At 44.1% G+C, this 21,694-nt stretch overlaps 1 protein-coding gene across 2 annotated transcripts; it reads left to right on the plus strand.

The window, feature by feature from the left end:
• The first annotated feature begins 942 nt into the window (after positions 1 to 942).
• LOC139581135 (TBC1 domain family member 9B-like) lies at positions 943 to 21,634 on the plus strand. 2 transcript variants are annotated; one of them, XM_071410592.1, is made up of 22 exons: positions 943 to 1,276; positions 2,819 to 2,929; positions 3,104 to 3,222; positions 3,499 to 3,727; positions 4,107 to 4,365; positions 4,692 to 4,899; positions 5,191 to 5,388; positions 5,839 to 6,009; positions 6,631 to 6,781; positions 9,748 to 9,962; positions 12,453 to 12,570; positions 12,831 to 13,116; positions 13,462 to 13,591; positions 13,844 to 13,942; positions 14,191 to 14,259; positions 14,699 to 14,939; positions 15,175 to 15,240; positions 16,922 to 16,993; positions 17,384 to 17,434; positions 18,033 to 18,092; positions 18,209 to 18,300; positions 18,393 to 21,634. In XM_071410592.1, exons 1-22 carry the CDS (start codon positions 1,159 to 1,161, stop codon positions 19,023 to 19,025), a joined length of 3,696 nt encoding a protein of 1,231 aa, XP_071266693.1. In that variant the 5' UTR covers positions 943 to 1,158; the 3' UTR covers positions 19,026 to 21,634. The 2 variants fall into 2 exon arrangements, with proteins under 2 accessions (XP_071266693.1, XP_071266694.1); XM_071410593.1 differs by lacking the exon at positions 17,384 to 17,434 and having other exon boundaries at positions 945 to 1,276.
• Positions 21,635 to 21,694: the final 60 nt, after the last annotated feature.

Consider the following 21,694-nt stretch of genomic DNA (forward strand, 5'->3'; position numbering starts at 1 on the left):
ATTCGTTGACATCACTCAATCTGAGACCTTGAAGTAGTTGTTTCCCTTGCCCTGCAAGGGCCGCGGCTTTTGTGGAGCGATAGGTAACGATGCCTCGATGGTGACTGTTGTCGATGTGTGCAGAGGGTCCCTGGTTCGAGCCCAGGTAGAGGAGGCGAGGAGAGGGATGGAAGCAAAACTGTTACAAACTGCAAATTCCTGCAAGCTCCTGCACGTTATCTTCTAGCTGACACCTTCGCTAACGGATATTGTGTCAATTTAAAACTTGCACAAGACAGATCACAGAATTGTCAATTTAAACAAATGTAGCCAATTTGTTCATTACTACATTTAGCTAACATTAGATAGTTAATCCAGAAAATCCTACCTTTGCCTCAATTTGGCAGTCTCGTCCAGTTCATTTGTAGTTCTTTATGATAGCCACATTATCAGTTAATTAGCATTTCATTTTTGGGGGGTAACTACAAGTGAATATATTAATGTAACCTTGCCCTAGAGCCATTTACAGTTATCAAATGTCACTCCAGGGTATGCCTACAAATCACAGCCCTTATTTTAAGTGTTTCTGAAATCTCCTGTGGGAAAAGTGGAAAAACTATTGGAACCAATTCCCTGTTTGACCGCTAGGTTTTATTCATACTATTGTACTCTTTCCGTATTCAAAACAACTGGAACTGAGAACTCGGAAATATCCAACTTCCAAGCGTTCAAATCAACTGGGAACTCGGAAAATAAAGACCTCCGACTGGTAAAAATCGATTTGAATGGTCATCTAACTTGGAATTCCAACTAGGGAATTCGGGCCTGTTTCTGGAGATCCGACTTTCTGACCTGAAGATCACTAACTTCCCAGTGGTTTTGAACGCGGCATCAACGTACTCCTACCGGTATGTGCATTTTGATAAGAATTACTGCAGACAGTGACCACGTCAAGAAGCGACGCAGCGTACAGTGGGCGTGTTTCGTGCAAGAAGGAGGCGACCAGTTTCAGAAACACAACAGAGCAGACAGCTGCACAGACGGACTGCCCGCGGACATGAACTCAAAACAGCAGGCAACACGTCTGCAAAACAGGCCTGTGTAAAGTCTCTTATTAACGTACACGGTGCAGCATAATATCCAAGTATAAGTGCGTCATTTGGAAAAAGGTAATTCAAAATGTGGATAACTCCGGAGGAGGTGTTGCTGGCCAACGCTCTGTGGGTGAGCGAAAGGGCGAACCCCTTTTTCATTCTCCAGCGGAGAAAGGGCCATGGCAAAGGAGGGGGCATCACTGGTAACTATGAAATTCAATTATTTGGTATAACTGCTTTCTGAAAAATATAATTTGTGTTGGCTAATGTCTTGCATTAGTAACGAGGGCTTTAGTTAGCAGGTTTGTGTGTTAGCAAGATAGCTAGCACACAGGCTAGCTGTTGTGTCTACGTGGGGAAAAGTGGCGCTAACTACTGTTAGCTAATTAACGTTAGCGTTGTTTTTCTTCACCTACCATGCTCGCTCTTTGCTACTACTAGCTAACAGAATTGATAGCTATAATGATTGCTAGAATGGTGCTTTCATGACATCTGGGAACTCTGGGAAAAACGAGGTCAAATCATGACGTCAGTGATCTTCATTTCGGATCTCTAAAAAGATGCCCGAGTTTCCGAGGTGGAAGACCGCTCAAAATAATAAAAAATACCAGTCGGAACTCGTTTTTGCCCTAGTTCCCAGTTGTCTGTGACGCACTGAAGTGTGAATTTTGAGATTTTCGAGTTTCCAGTTCCAAGTTGTTTTGATTGCGTTTGAATTATGTGCATTTACTCAAATGCATCACTAAACAATAACGTTTACACAGCTAGTAGACTATTGCTACGTTCAAGACAACTGGTAGTTTTGAAAGGTCATCCAACTCGGAATTCCAAGTCGGGAACTCGGGCCTCTTCCTCGAGCTTCGATTTTCCGACCTGGAGTTCACTGACTCCGACCTGAAGATCACTGACGTCATGATTCGACGTCGTTTTATTCGAGTTCCCAGTTGTCTTCAAAGGACCATATACTAGTTTAGCCAACCCGAGACTGTGCTAGCTAGCCCTGCCATATGACCAAAACATTGCCGTTGGATTAGCCTCCCACTTTGAATTTGGACGCTATCATAAAACACCAGATATAGGTAACTTTAGCTATCTCCTGTAATTCTAGTAATAAAGAGAACAACAATGGCATGTAATGAAAAACGATTTCATATTAAAGAACTCTTTAGGCTAGGAAGCTATCTAGTCCAACACTCATAATTTAGTTAGATTTGTACTGAATTAGATCAAGTCTCATTTTAGGTGACTCAACACAAGTGGCCTTTCATTCACAGGAGTTTATGATGTTTCCCTTTGATTTAGATATTTCTCCCCCAAGTCCTTGTCTAAAAGCAACAAGCACCACTGCAGCTGTGTTGCTGACAAGTTCTAGGAATATACGCCAGGTCTAAGGCTAGCCTACAGTACACATTAACCCGTCACATAAGACAGTAAAATGTAGGCTATGAAATAGTACATCATGTAGAAATGATTGAGTTATGTGTACGTGCGTGCACATGTGAGTTTCGATGCGTGTCTGTATTATCAGACATTGGGCCTCAACAGGTGTTGGACTTCCACACACCCCCTAAAAAATAGATGTCAATTCAGATCTTAACCAAATAACATTTGTTTACCCAGAAAGTAGGTTAAAAGTCACACATGCAAAGTTAGGACTCCTCCAGCCAGCTATTCATATTTTGCATGGTTGACCTGTAGTCCCCTATTGGGATTCATGCCTAAAATGTTGTGCTGTTTTTCTTCAGGATTGTTGGTGGGCACCATGGATGTGGTCCTGGACTCCAGTGCCAGAGTGGCTCCCTATAGGATCCTGCACCAGACAGGGGACTCCCAGATCTTCTGGAGCATCGCTTGTGGTGGGTGCAAAACCATGCCATGACAACTCTGAATATTCTGGGATAGCCAAACTGTTTTGAGGCTAGCTTATTTAAATACAACTGTGTAAAAGCATCAGGACTATATAAATGCTATCCATTATCATCAGGTCTAAAGAGACCTCTCCTTGTGGTGCTGAAATACTGTTTTCCCAGGCTCCTCGCGGAAGGAGATCACAGGGCATTGGGAGTGGCTGGAGACCAACCTGCTCCAGACGCTCTCCATCTTCGACAACGATGAAGACATCACCACCTTCGTCAAGGGGAAGGTCTCGGTAGGCACTGCTGCCACAAAGCATAGTTCAACCTCCTAGAATTAGAACACATTCAAATTATATGGTCAAACCTTGGGTTAACCTATGTCTTAATTGGTTTTCCCGTGTTATGTAAGCTACTGACTCAGTTCCTCTATTAAGAGGAGATCTATGCGTCATTGTCACATTGACCGCAATCCGGAAAATGCCATTCATGCCCATTCTAAGTGGCATGCGTGTGTTCATGCACGTCGGCATAGAATCTGAACTCCCTCTTCCTTCACTCTTTCTATCTAGGGCATCATCGCCGAGGAGAACAAGAGCAAAGCGGCCCAGGAGGACGAGGACTCTGGCAAGTTCCGCGAGGCCGAGCAGAAGATGAGGAAGCTGTTTGGCATGCCCGGCGAGGAGAAGCTGGTCAACTACTACTCCTGTAGCTACTGGAAGGGCCGTGTGCCCCGCCAGGGCTGGGTCTACCTCAGCGTCAACCACCTCTGCTTCTACTCCTTCCTCCTGGGGAAAGAAGGTGTGTGTGTGTGTGTGTGCTCGCTCGCCTGACATGCTTGCATAGGATGTGTGTGAGCATGCATGTGTGTCTAAGAATAATGAAATGGGCAGGAATCTTATGAGATAGGTTACAGAAGAAGATAATGGGGCTAAGAGAGAGTGTGTGTGAAAGGACATAGAGTATTGAGTTTGTGCGGATGTAGAGGTAACCCCACTTGAATGTTGCAGCAGTAACCCCTGACAAATGGAATTCCATGAAATCTACCTTTCTTCCTTCCCTTTCTGCTATTTCTTCCTCTCTATTGTACACCTATCTCTGCCTGCTCGCTGCCCCCTTCCTTTGCTCTCTCTCTCCCTCTTATCTCTTTATGTCTCTCTCCTCCCGTCTCCCCTTATAGTGACCCTGGTGGTGCAGTGGACGGAGGTGACACGTCTTGAGAAGAACGCCACGCTGGTGTTTCCGGAGAGTGTGCGGGTGAGCACACGGCACACGGAACACTACTTCTCCATGTTCCTCAACATAAACGACACCTTCAAGCTCATGGAGCAGCTGGCCACCATCGCCATGCGCCAACTGCTGGACAACGAGGGCTTCGCCGCCGACCGCACGCTGCCCAAGGCATGCAAGACGCTCAAGAACGTCTCGGCACTCAAGAGGTACGAGGTTTCAAGGTTCAAGAGAGATGAGTCGGAAATGTCCTTCTTTTTCTGACCAAAATGTTCCCGAACACCTGTTTTCAATTAAATGGAGGGTTCTTCCAAGAACTTGCTTGTTCAACCTCCAGAGAACAGGGGTAGGCAATTCAGGTCCTGAAAGGCAGCACGGTGTGTATTGTTCCTCTTAACACACCAGATTTTGTTAATGACAGTCCTCAATTTCCTGCATCTCACCGATAAATCAAATTTTTTTCCCATCTGTATATATTTACTGTATCTACCTTTGCTAATTTACTCCTCCTCTCACTATTTGATGTCAAATTCAGGGACCTGGACGCACGGGCCAAGAACGAACGCTACCGGGCGCTGTTCCGCCTGACCCCGGACGAGCGCCTGGATGGACACACAGACTGCACGCTGTGGACGCCCTTCGCCAAGATGCACATTGTGGGCCAGCTGTTTGTCTCCAACAACTACATCTGCTTCTGCAGCCGCGAGGAGGACCTCTGTCAGCTCATCATCCCCCTCAGAGAGGTACCTACACACACAACGCAAGCACGCCCCTTTCTTTTGTTTTCGGGCATCTTGTTTCTCTTTCCCTATGTCCTGCCTCCCTCTTTCATTTCCTTTCTCTTTCTGGCAATCTTTTTCACTCTCACTTTCTCACTCTGTCCATCTTTTTTTATGGGTGGCATACCCTCGTGGGATGTGCCTAATGTTCTTACAGTTGTACATTAGAGTAAATAAACAAAGCACTCTCCCACCTCTCTCTCTCACCTCCCCTTTCTCTCTCTTCCCCTCTTTCTCCTCACTCCCTCTCTCTAGGTGTCCATTGTGGAGAAGGCAGACAGCAGCAGCGTCTTGCCCTGCCCCGTGTCCATCAGCACCAAGAACAAGATGACCTTCCTCTTCGCCAACCTCAAAGACCGCGACTTCCTGGTCCAGCGCATCTCCGACTTCCTGCAGCGCACACCTGACAAGCTGTGGAGCGACGGCCACCCGCTGGCCCTCGGTGGCTATTCAGTGAGTCAATCAGAGGGGAGGTGTGCTGTTTGGGTGGGCCCTTTGATCTGTCAGTAACACTCTGTCGTGAAAGAGTAGGGTTGCAAAATTCCCAGGTTTTCAAGAAATCCTGGTAGGGGGAATTCCAGATTTCCTGCTTATTAACTTCTGATTCTGTGAATATTTGGGGAAAGTTACTGTAATTTTGCAACCCTATGAGATTGTGATCCATAATATGGCTTTTTGACGTTTTCTGCTACGTTCTAGATGACTATGATATGACTACTCATTCACGGTCATGCTTTTGCTAGAATTACTTATTTTGAATGCATTCGTTGATTACATACTGTATATCAAAATGTCTTTGTATTCTCTCTCGCATTACTTCTTTTTAGCATGACAGGATATCCAGCTGGTATGTTTTAGCTGATAACGCCCCTTTTAAATCCACTATCTCCTCCTTCCCCCCAGGTTTCTCCCAGCCCCAGTACCACCCCACTCTCCTCCAGCCTCCCCACACCTACGGGCGCAGGAGGGGAACCGTCCCAGGGGCGCCACTACAGCCCCAGCCTGCCAACAGCCACACAGGGCCTGCTCCGCATCTACCAGAAGGACGACCCAGAGGACCACGGGCCCAAAGCTGTGAGTCCAACCCCAGTCAGACCCCCGTCAACGGCTTAGACTGTCTTATGCTCTTAGAATATCCTACCCATTTTTTTATAGGGTTTTATTACTTCAGTGTGCTCTGTTTTTTTTAAGGAGAAGTGATCCTTTCTGAACAATATTTTTATTGTCCCTACCTAGAGATGTAGACCGAGTTTGATGCTTTAGAATGTAGGTTAATGTATGCCGTGTCTATGGTTCTGTTCCTATCATGGTTAACATTACACGAGAGGAAATACTATCTTAACCAAGTGTGTGCATAGGCAAGCTTGAAATTTGACACCTAAAGGCCACCATCTGTTTATCGATCTATCTAGCTCTGCTTTAGGTTCCCAAACTCAAGGATTGCAAGTCATGCCTGGCTCATTTGGAAACAGTGCTCGCTTCGCCATTCTTTGTCTTAGCTCTTTGACGTTGTTTGCTTTGCTCATGGTGTCAAAGGAGCATAAACACCATGTCCTTACAGCATTCTAGTCATTGATCACCAATGTCATTATATTGTTATAACATACCTTTAGCTTGATGTCTTTTTATTTTTTTTAGGTCATACTGATATATTGACACCCCCCCCTTCTCTCTCTCTCTCTTTCTCCTCCTCAGACCAAGGAGAAAATGAAGGAGGAGTCGTGGAACATCCACTTCTTTGAGTTTGGCAGGGGGGTGTGTATGTACCGTACTTCCAAGACCAGAGAGCTGGTGCTCAACGGTATCCCTGAGAGCCTACGAGGGGAGCTGTGGCTGCTCTTCTCAGGTAGACATTTTGTTTTCTACAATTCAATTTCTAGAATTTTCTTAGTCTATGTATCCCCAAAGAGCATATGCCTTTCATGGCAGAGTTTTGGTTAGCCCACATAGATACCATGCTTTATTTACCAAATGTCTTAACTGGAGCATTCCAATATGCAGTCATTGCACTCAGTTTTTCTGGTGGCAGTCAGGCTACATTTCTCAACTTCTGCTTTGGCTGTGTAGTCTGTGGCTGATGGCTCCAACCACTAGGCCACTCCTACTCTAGCACAGATGCACTCTTAGATGCACTCTTATAGTGCTGTTTTTGGCTGCACCTCTGTGGGGTTTCAAACCACGAACCACAAGTAGGTGTCATTGCAGAGGAACTCTCCCTCCGAATGGTTTCTGTTCTTGTTCCAGTTCTCAAAGACGCCACTAATCACCTACAGGCTAGCTTTGAGGGTCAAAGTTTGGTTTAGGTGGAGCTAGCAGAAAGCCAATAGGCCTGTACCATGAATTCAACAGAATTGTAGATTGTAAGGTGAGGTAGATCATTTACCAAATAGAAACAAATGCATTCAATAATAGCCTATAAGGTTTCTTCAAACATGGTGATTTTGAATGGCAGAGTTTGAAGGTTGAATATAGACTATATACACAAAAGCATGTGGACACCCCTTTAAATTAAAGGATTTGGCTATTTCAGCCACACCCGTTGCTGACGGGTGTATAAAATCAAGCACACAGCCATGCAATCTCCATAGACAAACATTGGCAGTAGAATGGCCTTACTGAAGAGCTCAGTGACATTCAATGTGGCACCATCATAGGATGCCACCTTTCCAACTAGTCAGTTCATAGCGTGTAAAAATCGCCTGTCTTTGATTGCAACAAGCAATGTCAGCACAATAACTGTTTTTCGGGAGCTTCATGAAATGTGTTTCCATGTCCGAGCAGCTGCACACAAGCCTAAGATCACAATGCGCAATGACAAGTGTTGGCTGTAGCGGTGTAAAGCTCACCGCCCATTGGAATCTGGAGCAGTGGAATCATGTTCTGTGGAGTGCTGAATCAGGCTTCACCATCTGGCAGTTCGGCAGACGAATCTGGGTTTGGCAGATGCCAGGAGAACCATAACCAACTTTTGCATTGTGTTAATAGTAGGCTAAGTCTACCTACATATTTATGAAAAAGGCTATGGCAAATAGGAATCGGTAGGTCATTTGGCGTGTCGCTCAGCTGTGAACTGCATTGTTGTGCGCTGCCCGACTCCAGCGGTACCAGTCATGTTCAAATAGGGTAAACTATCGTCTGTGCATTTTTTAAATAATATATACAGTACCAGTCAAAAGTTTGGACACACCCACTCATTCCAGGGTTTTTCTTTATCTTTACTATTTTCTACAATGTAGAATAATAGTGAAGACATCAAAACTATGAAATAACACATGGAATCATGTAGTAACCAAAAAAGTGTTAAACAAATCAAAATAGATTTTATATTTGAGTTTCTTCGAAGTAATCACCCTTTTCCTTGATGACAGCTTTGCACACACTTGGCATTCTCTCAACCAGCTTCACCTGGAATGCTTTTCCAACAGTTGAAGGAGTTCCCACATATGCTGAGCACTTTTTGGCTGCTTTTCTCTGCGGTCCAACTCATCCCAAACCATCCCCATTGGGTTGAGGTTGGGTGCTTGTGGACGCCAGGTCATCTGATGCAGCACTACCATTACGCTCTTTCTTGGTCAAGTAGCGTGTGTGTGTAATATAAACTATTATCACATCAAAATGTTGTTGCCATCAATGTCTTTTAAACATAGTTGATTTCCGATTATATCGTAATATCGCCCAACCCTACTTTACACCACTCCAGTCGACGCTTGACGTTGCACATGGTGATCTTAGGCTTGTGTGCGTCTGCTCGGCCATGGAAACCCATTTCATAAAGCTCCAAACAAACAGTTCTTGTGCTGACTTTGCTTCCAGAGTCAGTTTGGAACTCGGTAGTGAATGTTGCTATTTTTACATGCTACTAGCTTCCGGACTCTGCGGTCCCGTTCTTTGAGCTTGTGTGGCCTACCACTTCACGGCTGAATCATTGTTGCTCATAGATGTTTTCACTTCACAATAGCAGCACTTACAGTTGACCGGGGCAGCTCTAGCAGGGCAGAAATTTGACCAACTGACTTGTTGGAAAGGTGGCATCCTATGACGGTGCCACGTTGACTCACTGAGCTCCTCAGTAAGGCCATTTTACTGCCAATGTTTGTCTATGGAGATCGCATGACTGTGTGCTCGATTTTACACACCTGTCAGCAATGGGTGTGGCTGAAATAGCCAGATCCACTAATTTGAATGGGTGTCCACATGCTTTAGTGTGTGTATATAGTGTACATCCACATCAGCAATCTGTTGGTTTCAAGGAAAGCACTCACTCCTACCTTGTGACTTGAAGGTAATGCGTTGCATTGTCTCTGTTGCCATATTGACTAAGGAAGTGTTGTTATTGCAACGTCACCAAGCTGACCCCTCCCCTCGTCATTCCTTTCTGACTCATCTGGTATCAGCTGACCAACTGGATTCCTGAGTCATGCGGCCTAGCTAAGCAAGGGTTACGCAATAATGGGAGAACCTAGAAACTGAACCCCTGGATTGTGTTGCTATGTGGATGTGTTTTCATACTTTGGCTGTTTCCTCTATGTAAAATGATAGCACTCAGTGACCAGGATTGTGTCCTGCAATGATATCTGGAATGAGAGTCAATGACTAGTCTGTTTTCAGGAATCTGTCTGACTTTGTGTTTTCTAGCAAATATGTCAAGTTAGCCCATGTTTTTGTTGATACAACAAACTACCAGTCATACAACCGATGGAATCAAAAGGATCTAAACATTAGATCATTTGCCAACTGACAAATCCATATGGACTGAATCTCTCATATAATTCATTGAATTAACCCTTTTAGTACCATCCATCTCCTCTCCAGGAGCTCAGAATGAGATGGCCACCCACCCTGGCTACTATGCTGAGCTGGTGGAGCAGGCCATGGGCCGCTGTACCCTGGCCACGGAGGAGATCGAGAGGGACCTGCACCGCTCCATGCCCGAGCACCACGCCTTCCAGAATGAGATGGGCATCGCTGCCCTCCGCAGGGTCCTCACCGCCTACGCCTGCCGCAACCCTGGCATAGGATACTGCCAGGTATGGCAACTTTTTTAAAACTTTACTTTCTTAGGCTCGTTGCTCTCCAGGGAGTATCATAGGCCATCAACGACTCTCCATCACACTCAGTCTTGTTCCATTTTATGCCAGATCCTTTGGTGTCTGCTTCAAGCTCACGCTGCCAGGTGTTTCTTGGGTGCCCTCTCTTCTGTTTTCCTTGTGGGTTCCAGGATAGAGCTTGCCTAGTGATGTTGGAAACTTGTTAGGTTCCTTTTTGTTGTTAAACGTTAAAACCAATTAACATGATCACTGGCTGTGAGATGTTATGAGATTTCTTACACTTTGTTTTAGAGTTTGCTACTTAGACCGATCTGTTATATTTAGAAACTTCTCTGGAGTGTAGAATTTGGTTCCAGAGAGTGGGCAATTGAGTTGGATGCTTTGAAGTAGTTGAAAGAACTCAATGTAATGCTATAGTGGAATTAAATTCCTGGAAAATGCCATCTGAAACAGACCGACTGTTTGAGTTGACTCAAACATGAAAAGCCTCAAGCTGATAAGGAGATTGGAACGAAGGCCTAGCGTCCTAAGCATTCCCTGGAAATAGTGCTTGAATTATATGGGACCGGGAAACAGGCTTTCCATAAAAAAATGTGGCACCGGACATTTCTGTATTTATTTACAGGACATTTCAGAAATTTGCCGGACCCATATGTATTGGGTGAGTAACCTGATTTAAGGCATCCACCCACGGTGCTCAGAATGACAGAAATCACATTTAGATTATGGTAATTCATATTAACAGAACATGCAAGACGAGGATGCAACGATATGCGGTTCTTACCGAATTCGGATGTGAAGATGTTTGAATAACTGTCCACATTTACTTTTCCTCGGCCAAAAAGACGAGTAACAAATAGCAAAATCACTAGCTAATGTCAATTTAATATCCCACAATGGTTTACCTAATTTATTGGTCAGCTTGTCGGGAACGAAATAGCCTATTCTAAACGGACTTTGGACGATAGATCCCAAATTCATACAACCTGTAGGCCTAGGCTACATTATTATAATAAAACATTTTAAAGCAACGAGTCTGACGCAACAGATCAGAACGTTTAGCTTAAAATGTTGATAACCGATTATTTCTTCACGTTATATTCGCATCAATGCGCACAAGGCAGTAGGCTATGCGCAAATGTTTCTTCCATGATGCTATTAGCGAGGGTAAAACGTTGTCAAAAAGGCACCGCACATGCTAGTGGTTTCAAGTAACAGAGATGAAAATATCTGTTAGAAATGTGGAAAGCGGGGAGATCTAATATGCAACAACTAGCATGGGCTGCTAATCTGATTAGGATTGTGCCTTTGGCTACAGGACAATGAAAGAAAGTTAATATAAAATAATTGCCTCCACTGATATGGTCAGATTTTGGCTAGGCTACTTTGAAGCAAGGTAATGCCTCGTATGTATTAAAACGTTCAGGTTCCAAACAATTTAAGTATATGTTTTCAAAAAGCATACTGCCTCCAGCTCTTTGCAAAGTGGCGTGTGACGCGCTGATGAGGCCTGCCTATGCATTTGCTGTTTGAGATGTTGTAACAGCAGCAGCAGCAGCTCTCGCGCTCTGACAGATTTTCCGCTCAAAGGTTTTGTATTTGTATGCTGGACATGTTTGATAAATAAGATGCATAATGAATATACTGTACAGGTGCCAATGTATTCCCACTAAATTATGCAAATTTACCTATAGATGGATAAGCATGACCAGTCAAATGTATTTACATGAACTGGTGTTTCATTAATAGGTGAAAAAGGACAATTTTACTTATTGGCTTTTCTTTTTAATCGGCCAAAAGCCGGCTATTACCGGCTAACGGAAACCTTGCAAAGGAACTACCGTAGTCTGGTGGTCTATTCTTTACTGTAAGCTTATTATGTCTGCCTGTTTTTCTCTCATTATTTATTCTCTTCAGTTTGTCTTCTTGTTGTTAATTCTTAAGTGTGTCCCCCGTCTCACTCAATGGTCCATACCGTCGGGCAGACCGGTTCAGTGCATGATGTCTGATGCGAACAGACTTAGCGACAGCTTCTATCTACAAGCAATCAGACTGTCTGAACATGAACTGGACTGACCACCTGCTCTGATTCTCCGCACCTTAGCACACAACCACACAGACACATATTCATGCTACACACACATCACAACTGCTGCTACCAGACTCTTGTTATACTGCTCAATGTATACACTTATCCCCCCTTCCCAAATACATGTAAATATTGGACTATAAATTGTGCCTTCCTGTATTATTCTTATGCTAAAATGTTTTCTATTCTACTGACATTTACTTAGTTCGTATTATTTCTTATTGTCGTTGACTTGTCGAGGAAGAACCAAAATGTACATCATGCGTATCCCGTACATACGACTAATAACTTGGAACTAGAAATTCACTAAGACAGGAAATAACATTTGTGATGCTTCACAAGCAGAAGAGTACACAATGATCGATGCCTGTCCTCTCCAGGCGATGAACATTGTGACGTCGGTGCTGCTGCTGTACTGTACAGAGGAGGAGGCCTTCTGGCTGTTGGTGGCTCTGTGTGAGAGGATGCTGCCTGACTACTACAACACCAGGGTTGTGGGTGAGTGACAGCTAAGACTGGCAATAGAAGTACAGAGTCACTAATTACCATAGAAATAGAACGATTGCTGAAGGTTCTAAGGGTGATAAGATCTCAGTAGTTGGTGTGGGCTGGGGTCGATTCAGTTTTCCAATTTTCTATAAGGACTTTTCATTGTATGAATTCAATTTTACTTCTCTTCCTAAAATGACTTGAACCCAACCTTGATGCGTAGGTTTAGATATGTATGGATGTCTTTTTTAATTCTCCCTCTCCCCCAGGTGCTCTCGTTGACCAAGGCGTGTTTGAGGAGCTGACTCGTGAGTGCCTCCCCCTCCTCTACGAGCACATGCAGGAGCTGGGCGTCATCTCCACCATCTCCCTCTCCTGGTTCCTCACGCTGTTCCTCAGCGTCATGCCCTTCGACAGCGCCGTGCTCCTGGTCGACTGCTTCTTCTACGAGGGCATCAAGGTCATCTTCCAGGTGGCGCTGGCCGTGCTGCACGCCAACATGGACACGCTGCTGGGCTGCACCGACGAGGGAGAGGCCATGACCATACTGGGACGGTGAGTGGGGGGTGGGAGAGACCGTCTGCACTGACGAGGGAGAGGCCATGACCATACTGGGACGGTGAGTGGGGGGTGGGAGAGACCGTCTGCACTGACGAGGGAGAGGCCGTGACCATACTGGGACAGTGAGTGAGGGATTTCAAGTGTTTCTTGGAATTGACACCACACATTATGTTGCCAAAATGTTTCATTTAAAGGGTAACTACAGTGTAACTATACAGAAACCTTATTTTTTAAAACATTTTTATTTATGAATGGTGACATCACCATTCTGGACTGATGAAGCTATAGCCATATTGCGCTGGATTGAGAATTAGTGGTTGTTCTCTCACTCTCTCTCAGGTACCTGGACAATGTTGTCAACAAGCAGACTGTGTCTCCTCCCATTCCCCACCTCCACGCCCTGTTGACCAGTGGTGATGAACCACCACCTGAGATTGACGTGTTCCAGCTCATCAAGTCATCCTATGACGTAAGACAAGTGCTCCCAGCATGACTAGTAGAGCCAAATTACTTTTTCACGGAAAATTCCATTCTTAGTTCTTGAACACAACTCGCTTGTTTACTCAATCGCATAGAACAAGGAGAGATTGATGTAGATTCTACAAATCAGTGACTTCGGGATACATTTGTAACCGACTCTATTGAAAGCTATTTCAATTCTATTGTACTACAATTCTCTAACATCTGCCTTTTCCCTTTGTTTCTCTGTGTCCCTGAGCAGAAGTTTGGAAGTCTGCGTGCTGATGTCATCGAGCAGATGAGGTTCAAGCAGAGGTTAAAGGTTATCCAATCGCTGGAGGACACTGCCAAGAGGAGTGTGGTGAGTTCATATGTCAAAGAAGTCTGTGATTGAAGTGCTTAGTGACGTTGGTTTCTTGATCTCATTGCGTTGACGGTTGTAGTTTGACGTTGACAACTGAATTTCATAGCATTGAGATTAGTCTACATTAGACTCCATTCCAACCTTCACTTAATAATGATCTATTGTCATACTGTTCCTACTTGGTCCAATGTGTTATAGCCAGAGATGTTTCTCTGTCTGTTGTAAAGCTGTGTGTCTGTCCACAGGTAAGGGCCATCATGACCGACTCAGCCTTTAGTATCGAGGAGCTAGAAGAACTCTATGTTCTCTTCAAGGTGAGAAATTGGTGTAATTATTACCGCCCCTGTGGCTTTTTACACCATTACCTAACACTGGTCTTCAACATTTTATTCAGTAAGTTCTCTGTGAGCAATGTTCTAAACACAGGCATGGCAACTTAGTGTGGTGGGTGGTAAATAATAGTTGCTTGTTTTGCCATGTTAGTCATGGTTGCGGTGATGATAACAGGTCACACAGCTGTCACATGTTAGGTGTTGTGCAACCAAGTGAGCCATTATCAATCGACTGAGAACAAAACAAGTTGTGGCTCATGCTCCAAACAAGTGTAAACCTGAAAGCCTTCAACAAAAGCCATCACTATCAAGCTGTTAGCTCAAGTCCCTCTACTGTCAAGCATCATTGGACAATCCATTCAATGTTTCAATCAGCTAATACCACCTCTGAACTGCATCCCACTCCCCTTCCCCATGGCAGGCCAAGCACATTATGAGCTGCTACTGGGGGGCCAGCTGCACGGCGGCGGAGCGCCATGACCCCAGCCTGCCCTACCTGGAGCAGTACCGCATCGACCTGGAACAGTTCTGCCAGCTGTTCGGGGCCCTGGGCACCTGGCTGTGTGGCACTCACACCGTCACGCTGGCCGCTCGCCACTTCCGCCTGTTGGACAGCAACAAGGACGGCCTCATCAACTTCAAAGAGTTTGTCACGGGCCTGAGTGAGTTTGGAGATTTGAATTAAGGAATCGCAACTTACTGTTGTTGAAGATATTAACTGACATGCATTACAACATTTTATGTTTTCGGCTGTGGTTTTGAGAACAATTATGTGCTAGTTTGTAGAAGGATAAGTCCCAGTGCCTAATTTGACTGGTTGATTATAAGATTGTAGTTAGCATGGATCCCACCTCTGCCACCAATTGGGTAACTGACCAACCATATGTCTCCCATCAGGTGGGATGTACCATGGAGACATGACAGAGAAACTGAAGTTACTGTACAAACTTCACCTGCCGCCAGGTAAGCAGGGAAAAACAACGCTTCAGGTTCAATAACAGTCTAACCTACCTATGATAAATGTATTGCAGACATACTGCAGGATATTGACACTCCCATTCTGACTTCTCACTATTTGGCTTCAGACTTGTCACTCAGAAACAAGAGTTCTAGTGAATCAATAAATGCAGAGGATGTGAGCCTGCAGCCAGCCAGCACACACTCTTGTGACCCTGTGCTTTGGGTGGTGTGTTTTTAAAGGGACAGTATGCACATGAGAGAAGAATTGTCTCTCAAATCAAATTACATTTTTCACATGCACTAAATACAACAGGTGTAGACTTTACCGTGAAATGCTTACTTACAAGCCTTTAACCAACAATGCAATTTTAAGAAAAGTAAGAGTTAAGAACAATTGAGCAGTTGGAGAAAATGTGTGTGCTTGTGGGAATGAGTGACAATGTGTATGTATTATAATAATATGTTGTGACTTTACTTTCATTAATCTGATGACTGCTATTTATCTAATCAAATAATTATGTTTTGTTAACCAATTTAAGTTAATCATGCAACTATTAACTCAATAGGTATTTGGGGCACCACGAGAGTGGTTCTTTTACCATCTCCTGAATTAAACTCTAAAGGTTACATCCATATTACATCCATAAACAGTCAACTTATTAATCATAACCTCGTATCATATCATCATTCTGAACAGTCGTAGCCTCCTGCATCTGCAAAAAGCCGAGCCTTTCTTATGATTCAGTACTACACAAATTGGTTTATTTATTTACTAGCTAACGAAACAGTTCCTTTGCGGACTAACACAATATGGTGGCTTGTTACAAAAGAGAGAGACAATACTTTGGTACATTTAGAAACTACTCTCACAGTCACCATATACTTTGCACACGAACTGCCACCGTTTGGAGTAAGAAATCATGAATGTATTTGCGTGTAGATGTCTTGGTTCTTCCAGTGATTGTCTGGGAGGTGAGCTTCTCGCCTCAACCTCGTTGAGATTTCAGAGTTTGAACCACTTTAGAAGTGAACTGCAGCTACATGCCTCTCTGGCCTGATATGTTAATTCTTAACCCACCGTTTTATACAGTTCATTCAAAAGGGGTGGTTCGTGAGGCTGACACGCTCTCTGACCTCACTCAAGGGGTGGTGACTACTGGCTGTGCACAGTTTTATATAAACAATTTCGTCTTATAGTTTCTAACACATCCCTCTCTTAACAAAAACACTCACCATATTTCATACACAACAGAGGATGGTGACTTCATACATGTAGTGTATATACTTTTCACGTTACAGTATTTACTTTATAACATTTTTAATGACATCACAAAATAACAACTGAAATGACATTATTCTTTTGATCACCTCTGACCATTCCCCACGTTCTATGTTAGAAATATTGTTCTAGTATTCGCTTTAGAACGTGTTACAGTTTCGGCGGGGAAAACGTCTGTGGAACAAAGGCACATTCATGTGTGAATTTGGAGAGGGAGATAGCTTAAAGTTCTAATCCTTGATTTACAACAGGGTGTGAGTTGTCAACACCCCCCCCCGCCTGCAGTTGAGAGGGGGTCAGGCTGAAGTTATTTATTGCCAAACTGATCTGACCTATATGGATCCTCCCATGGACAGTCATGACAAATACATGCTAGTGCTAACATGCTTCTTGTTTCTCTTACAGCATTGTGTCCAGAGGAGGCTGAGTCGGCACTAGAGGCTGCGCAGTTCTTCACTGACGATGACAGTCCACAGGGTACACACACATTGCTGTTGACATATGCGTAGAGCATACACTCTTATACTTCTATAGGGGGAATATACACACTTGGTAACCCATCTCTCATACTGTAGTTTGCTCACAATGTAAATGTGATATTTGACGTTTTAGATTTTCCTCTTGAGGCAATGAGTGGTTCCTACAGTCCTGCTCCGTTGCATGTGTGTGTGTGCATGGAAAATGGATTCCTACTACTTGATTTAACTGACAATGTGTGTTATCATCATCCTCATGGTATTGTTGGATCTGTTTCCTCCCTCACTTGCTTTCTATCTTAATCTCTTTCTCTATATTGCTCTTTATTTCTCTCATTTCTGTAATTTCTTGCTCTCCCCATCTCGTTTTGTTTTCTTCTCACCGCTCCAGAATCTCCCTTCCTGTCTGATCTGGACTTCCTGGTGCAGGAAGTGACCTCAGGTTTGTCTCTCTGTGACTCTGTGTCACAAAGACACGTTTGATCAACAAAATGTTGGCCACGCTGTCTTCAGGCAGAATAGTCAATCTAATATTCCAATCTACAAATTTGTGAAACAATTATTAGTTTTAGTTCACAGAGGACACTCTCTAACCTGTTAATAACCTCGCTATGTGATAGAGCACACCATCATACCAGCAGATTACACAACTTTATACAGAGTGGGCCCCCCCCCTCATTTCCTCTTCCTGTACACTTGGTACAGTCCACTCTGGGCTCTCTTTGGAATGTTCTGGTGTGATAGACATCACATCTTTCCCTTTATCTGACTTTCTGTGGTATCTGCATCTCAGGGCGTGGACTTTCCATCCCTTCCTGTTACCCTCCTAGTATCTGTGGGCTAGTTGACTTACCTCATCTTCCGTGAAGTGAATGTCTCACAAACTAATACAAACATCAAACCCCCCCCCCACACACCTTCCAACCTCTGTCTAGATAACCCACTTTACCCCCCCCGTCACTGTGTAGTGTGTACACTGGTGAGGATGGTCTGAGTAGTGGCTTTGTGGACATGATGATGGTGGTTGTCTTCATCTGCAGGAGAGGAGATGAAAGAGGCTGGGGAAGCGTCGGGAAGCGGAGACGCAGAGGAGAAGAAAGGTGAGCCTCACTCCACCTATGTTAATTACCTTTCTGCAGTATTGATATTCTTCCTCTGCAGGATTCAAGCTGTATTGCTATACGTATCCAGTGTAATAATGTGATGTCTGTTTCAGAGGTGAAGGACTATAAGTATTACCTGAGGATGTGGGCCAAGGAGAAGGAGCCCAAGATTGAGACCATTAAAGACCTTCCCAGGATGAACCAGGTACACATTACTGAGAGATGACCATAACTTGACCACTCATGCACACTTGGAGAAGCCATTTCTGTGACTGATCCCCTGTGTGTCCCCTACAGGAGCAGTTCATAGAGCTGTGTAAAACCCTGTACAACATGTTCAGCGAGGACCCACTGGAGCAGGAGCTCTACCACGCCATCGCCACTGTGGCCAGCCTGCTGCTGCGCATCGGAGAGGTGGGCAAGAAGTTCACCAACAACGGCGCCAAGAAACCAACCGACACCACCTACGCCCAGGCTCCCACCCTTGCCGCTGAACTGCCCCAGCCCGAAAAAGAAGCGTCGAATGGGGAAAGCAGCTCAGGACAGTCCCTGGTCTGCAAGGCCTTGGCGGAGGCCCAGCTGGAAACGCCGCCCCAGCAGACGTCGGACGAAGAAGTGAAGGATGACACGTCGGTCTCGTCCTACTCCATGGTGAGCACGGGTTCGCTGCAGTGCGAGGACATCGCCGATGACACAGTCCTAATTGGCTGCGCCGGCGACCAGCAGCGGCGAGGCAGCACACTGGACGGCGATTGGTCCATCACCTTCGAGCAGGTGCTGGCGTCGATGCTCACCGAGCCTCCCCTGGTGGACTACTTTGAGAAGAAGGGAGACATTCAGGCAAGGATGGCAACCTGTAAGATGCAAAGGGGAGTGGAGAGGCAGGTGAGCTCGTCAAGCGACCACGAGTTGGCCCAGCTCTCGACCTGAGTGGACCCATCCAAAACTCAACACTCACTGTCATTTCTCACCCGTAGGGGAAACCGATCACTGTCCAACTCGAGTTACCATCCGGCCTTGCCTCACTCCCATTTCACAGGGAGCTCTAGACCTGTATCTCTGTTGTGATTGTCATCCTTTTACAGAACCAGATGTGCGTGTGTGTATATATATCTATTGCAACAGTATTCAGTCTGTAAGCATTGAGTCTGCCCAACGGTTCTTACCTTGGATAAAAGCCACATAACCCTAAACATTTACAACCTATTACATCAACCCTACTACATTCAGAACCAGATTCAACCGAAGCCTGTTCCTAGACTAGAAATCACTTTCAGTAGAGGTTCTCCATTTCACATGCTTTCTAGTCCAGGACTAAGCTTAATATTTGTCTGGGAAACTTGCCCTTGAAGTGTAGTGGCTAATCCAAGGATGGGATGTTGTGCAGAGGAACGTTGGTGCAGGATATCAGAGTTAAACGTGTTAGTACTCAACTGTATTTCTGTTGCTTCTCCTAGCACACTGCAGACCACAATCTAAGCTGTGGATAAAAGCCTTCAACTGGAAGACCTATATGAGACATGTATAAGACATATGAGACATATATACATTTATGCCTGTGAAATCCACAGCCATCTCAAACTAAAGAAAGAAAGAGCCTTAAAAAAAGACTGAACTAGATTTTAGAAACTGCTTGTTTTTGTTTTGTGTAGGTTTTTCTTAGAACGTTGGGAGAATGTCTGCGTTACCACTCTGTTCTCTGGCCAGTACTTGCTTCATTAGTCCCATTTCTACAGTCGGTTATTTAAACTACCTTTGGGTGTGTAGTCTTATAGTACAACTCATGGTAACACATTGGTGTGGTTTGGGAGAGTCCTCCCTCCGCCACTAACTAACAATTAATCTGCAGCCTTCATATATGCATGGCGCTTCGCTCATTTGGTGACTCGCCTGCCAGGACCTGATTGGACTGTTTTTGTAATGGTAGGTTGGCATATACACAGGGATACTGTAGTGTTGGCATTTTGGGGAGGGACTTCTGTGAGGCTAAAATCTGCAGAGTTGGAGCATCACAACAAACAGCATTGTTTTCATTGAATGCCCTTCTTGAATTTGACCTGCATATCAAACAAGGCAGTATCTCTTCCCCATAGTTCAAAGCAGACACTCATGGGGCGCTATGTGTCATTCATCAAATTACCTCAAATATTGTTTTACCCAAAGAAATACAATAGTTTTTCCATTACAGTTACTAGGCCTAGCTGTGAGTCAGTTGTATCTTTTGTATTCGGGCCGGAGTTAAATTGACCACCTGTAAGTGGTCAATGGTTACCACTGAAATGCACTGCTTCTGTCATTTCAGAATAGCAGTAAGGAAACATTTCCTGCAAGCAAATACTATTTTAACAGATTCCCATTACATTTCAGTCTCGAGACACTTGCTAAAACCCCATGTAATGCTTTTCCTTCACGCCAATAGGAGTCCCAAGCTGTAAATTACTGCATATCATTTTCGTATTATCTTCTATCGTTCAAAGCTTTTAAATGTATTAATGTTGTTTCTTGATAAAAATATAGCCTCAAATTGGTCTTATGTTATGAAGGATTTGAGAAAACAGTGTTTCTCTCAACCTTGTTTTAACAGAGATAAGCTTCATACACTACTTTGACTACACACCCACATTGGTCACAAACATAGATATTTTGCATTCTTCATGTCTACTTTTGTCAACAGCTATTTTTTATGTTTGGCCCGAAAAAGTATATTTTTAAGAATCCGTTGTCTTTAAACCATTCGCCCCCCCGACTTCGGAAGAAGCCGGACAGATGTAAGCAATATGGTAGCTCCAGTCTCGATGAGGTTTGGGGATTATCGGTCATATTGCTCACACCTATCTAGTTCCTTCAGAACTTCAGATTGAAAAACACTAGAGAAGTAGGAGTTAGGGATTGTTGTACAAGGCTATAGGCTCCTAAGTTTTAGTTTCCATTGTGGTTATCCAGACAGGTCTGAGATCAGTGGAGAAATGTGCTGGCACTGCTCAATACTGGTCTCCGAACTGTTCTATGACACTAAAACCAGACATAAAAGGTTGTCTGGCTGGCCCTTTGTGTATAACCAAACAACAGTCCAGCATTGCCCAAGGAATGTGTTTGCAGCATTACATACCAAGTTTATTGGCACTTTGTAAGATAGTTTTATACCCCTAGTTAAATTTATCAGTGTTATTTGCGCTCAGCCCCAAAATCCCAGTTAATCAAATGGTATGTAGATTATTATGTTGGCACACACAACCTGTCTTTCTCTTTGTATATTCTTTGCTTTTCATCTGCATATGTTTCTTATATCTAATGAAAATGACTAATTTTAATTGTTTACCTTGCAGACTACTTGCTAAATGTGAAAACAAAGAACGAGGAAGCAGTTTTGAATCTTTTGGGGTTCTGGGATAGCCTGTGGCTGTTAAGTCTGTTTATCCACCTATAGCTATGTCATTACTGTATCCATGTAACAGATGTTTATTCACAAACTTGCATTTTAAACTGTATTTGATCAGTACTGTACTATATTGTGTAATAAATTAAAATACTGAATGAAATAACTTGGTGGTTTTATTTAATAGAACAGGCTTACACCCTTTGGGTATATTAATAGTTTG

Source organism: Salvelinus alpinus, chromosome 7, assembly GCF_045679555.1.
Source record: "Salvelinus alpinus chromosome 7, SLU_Salpinus.1, whole genome shotgun sequence".
In the NCBI taxonomy this organism is placed as follows: Eukaryota; Metazoa; Chordata; class Actinopteri; order Salmoniformes; family Salmonidae; genus Salvelinus; species Salvelinus alpinus.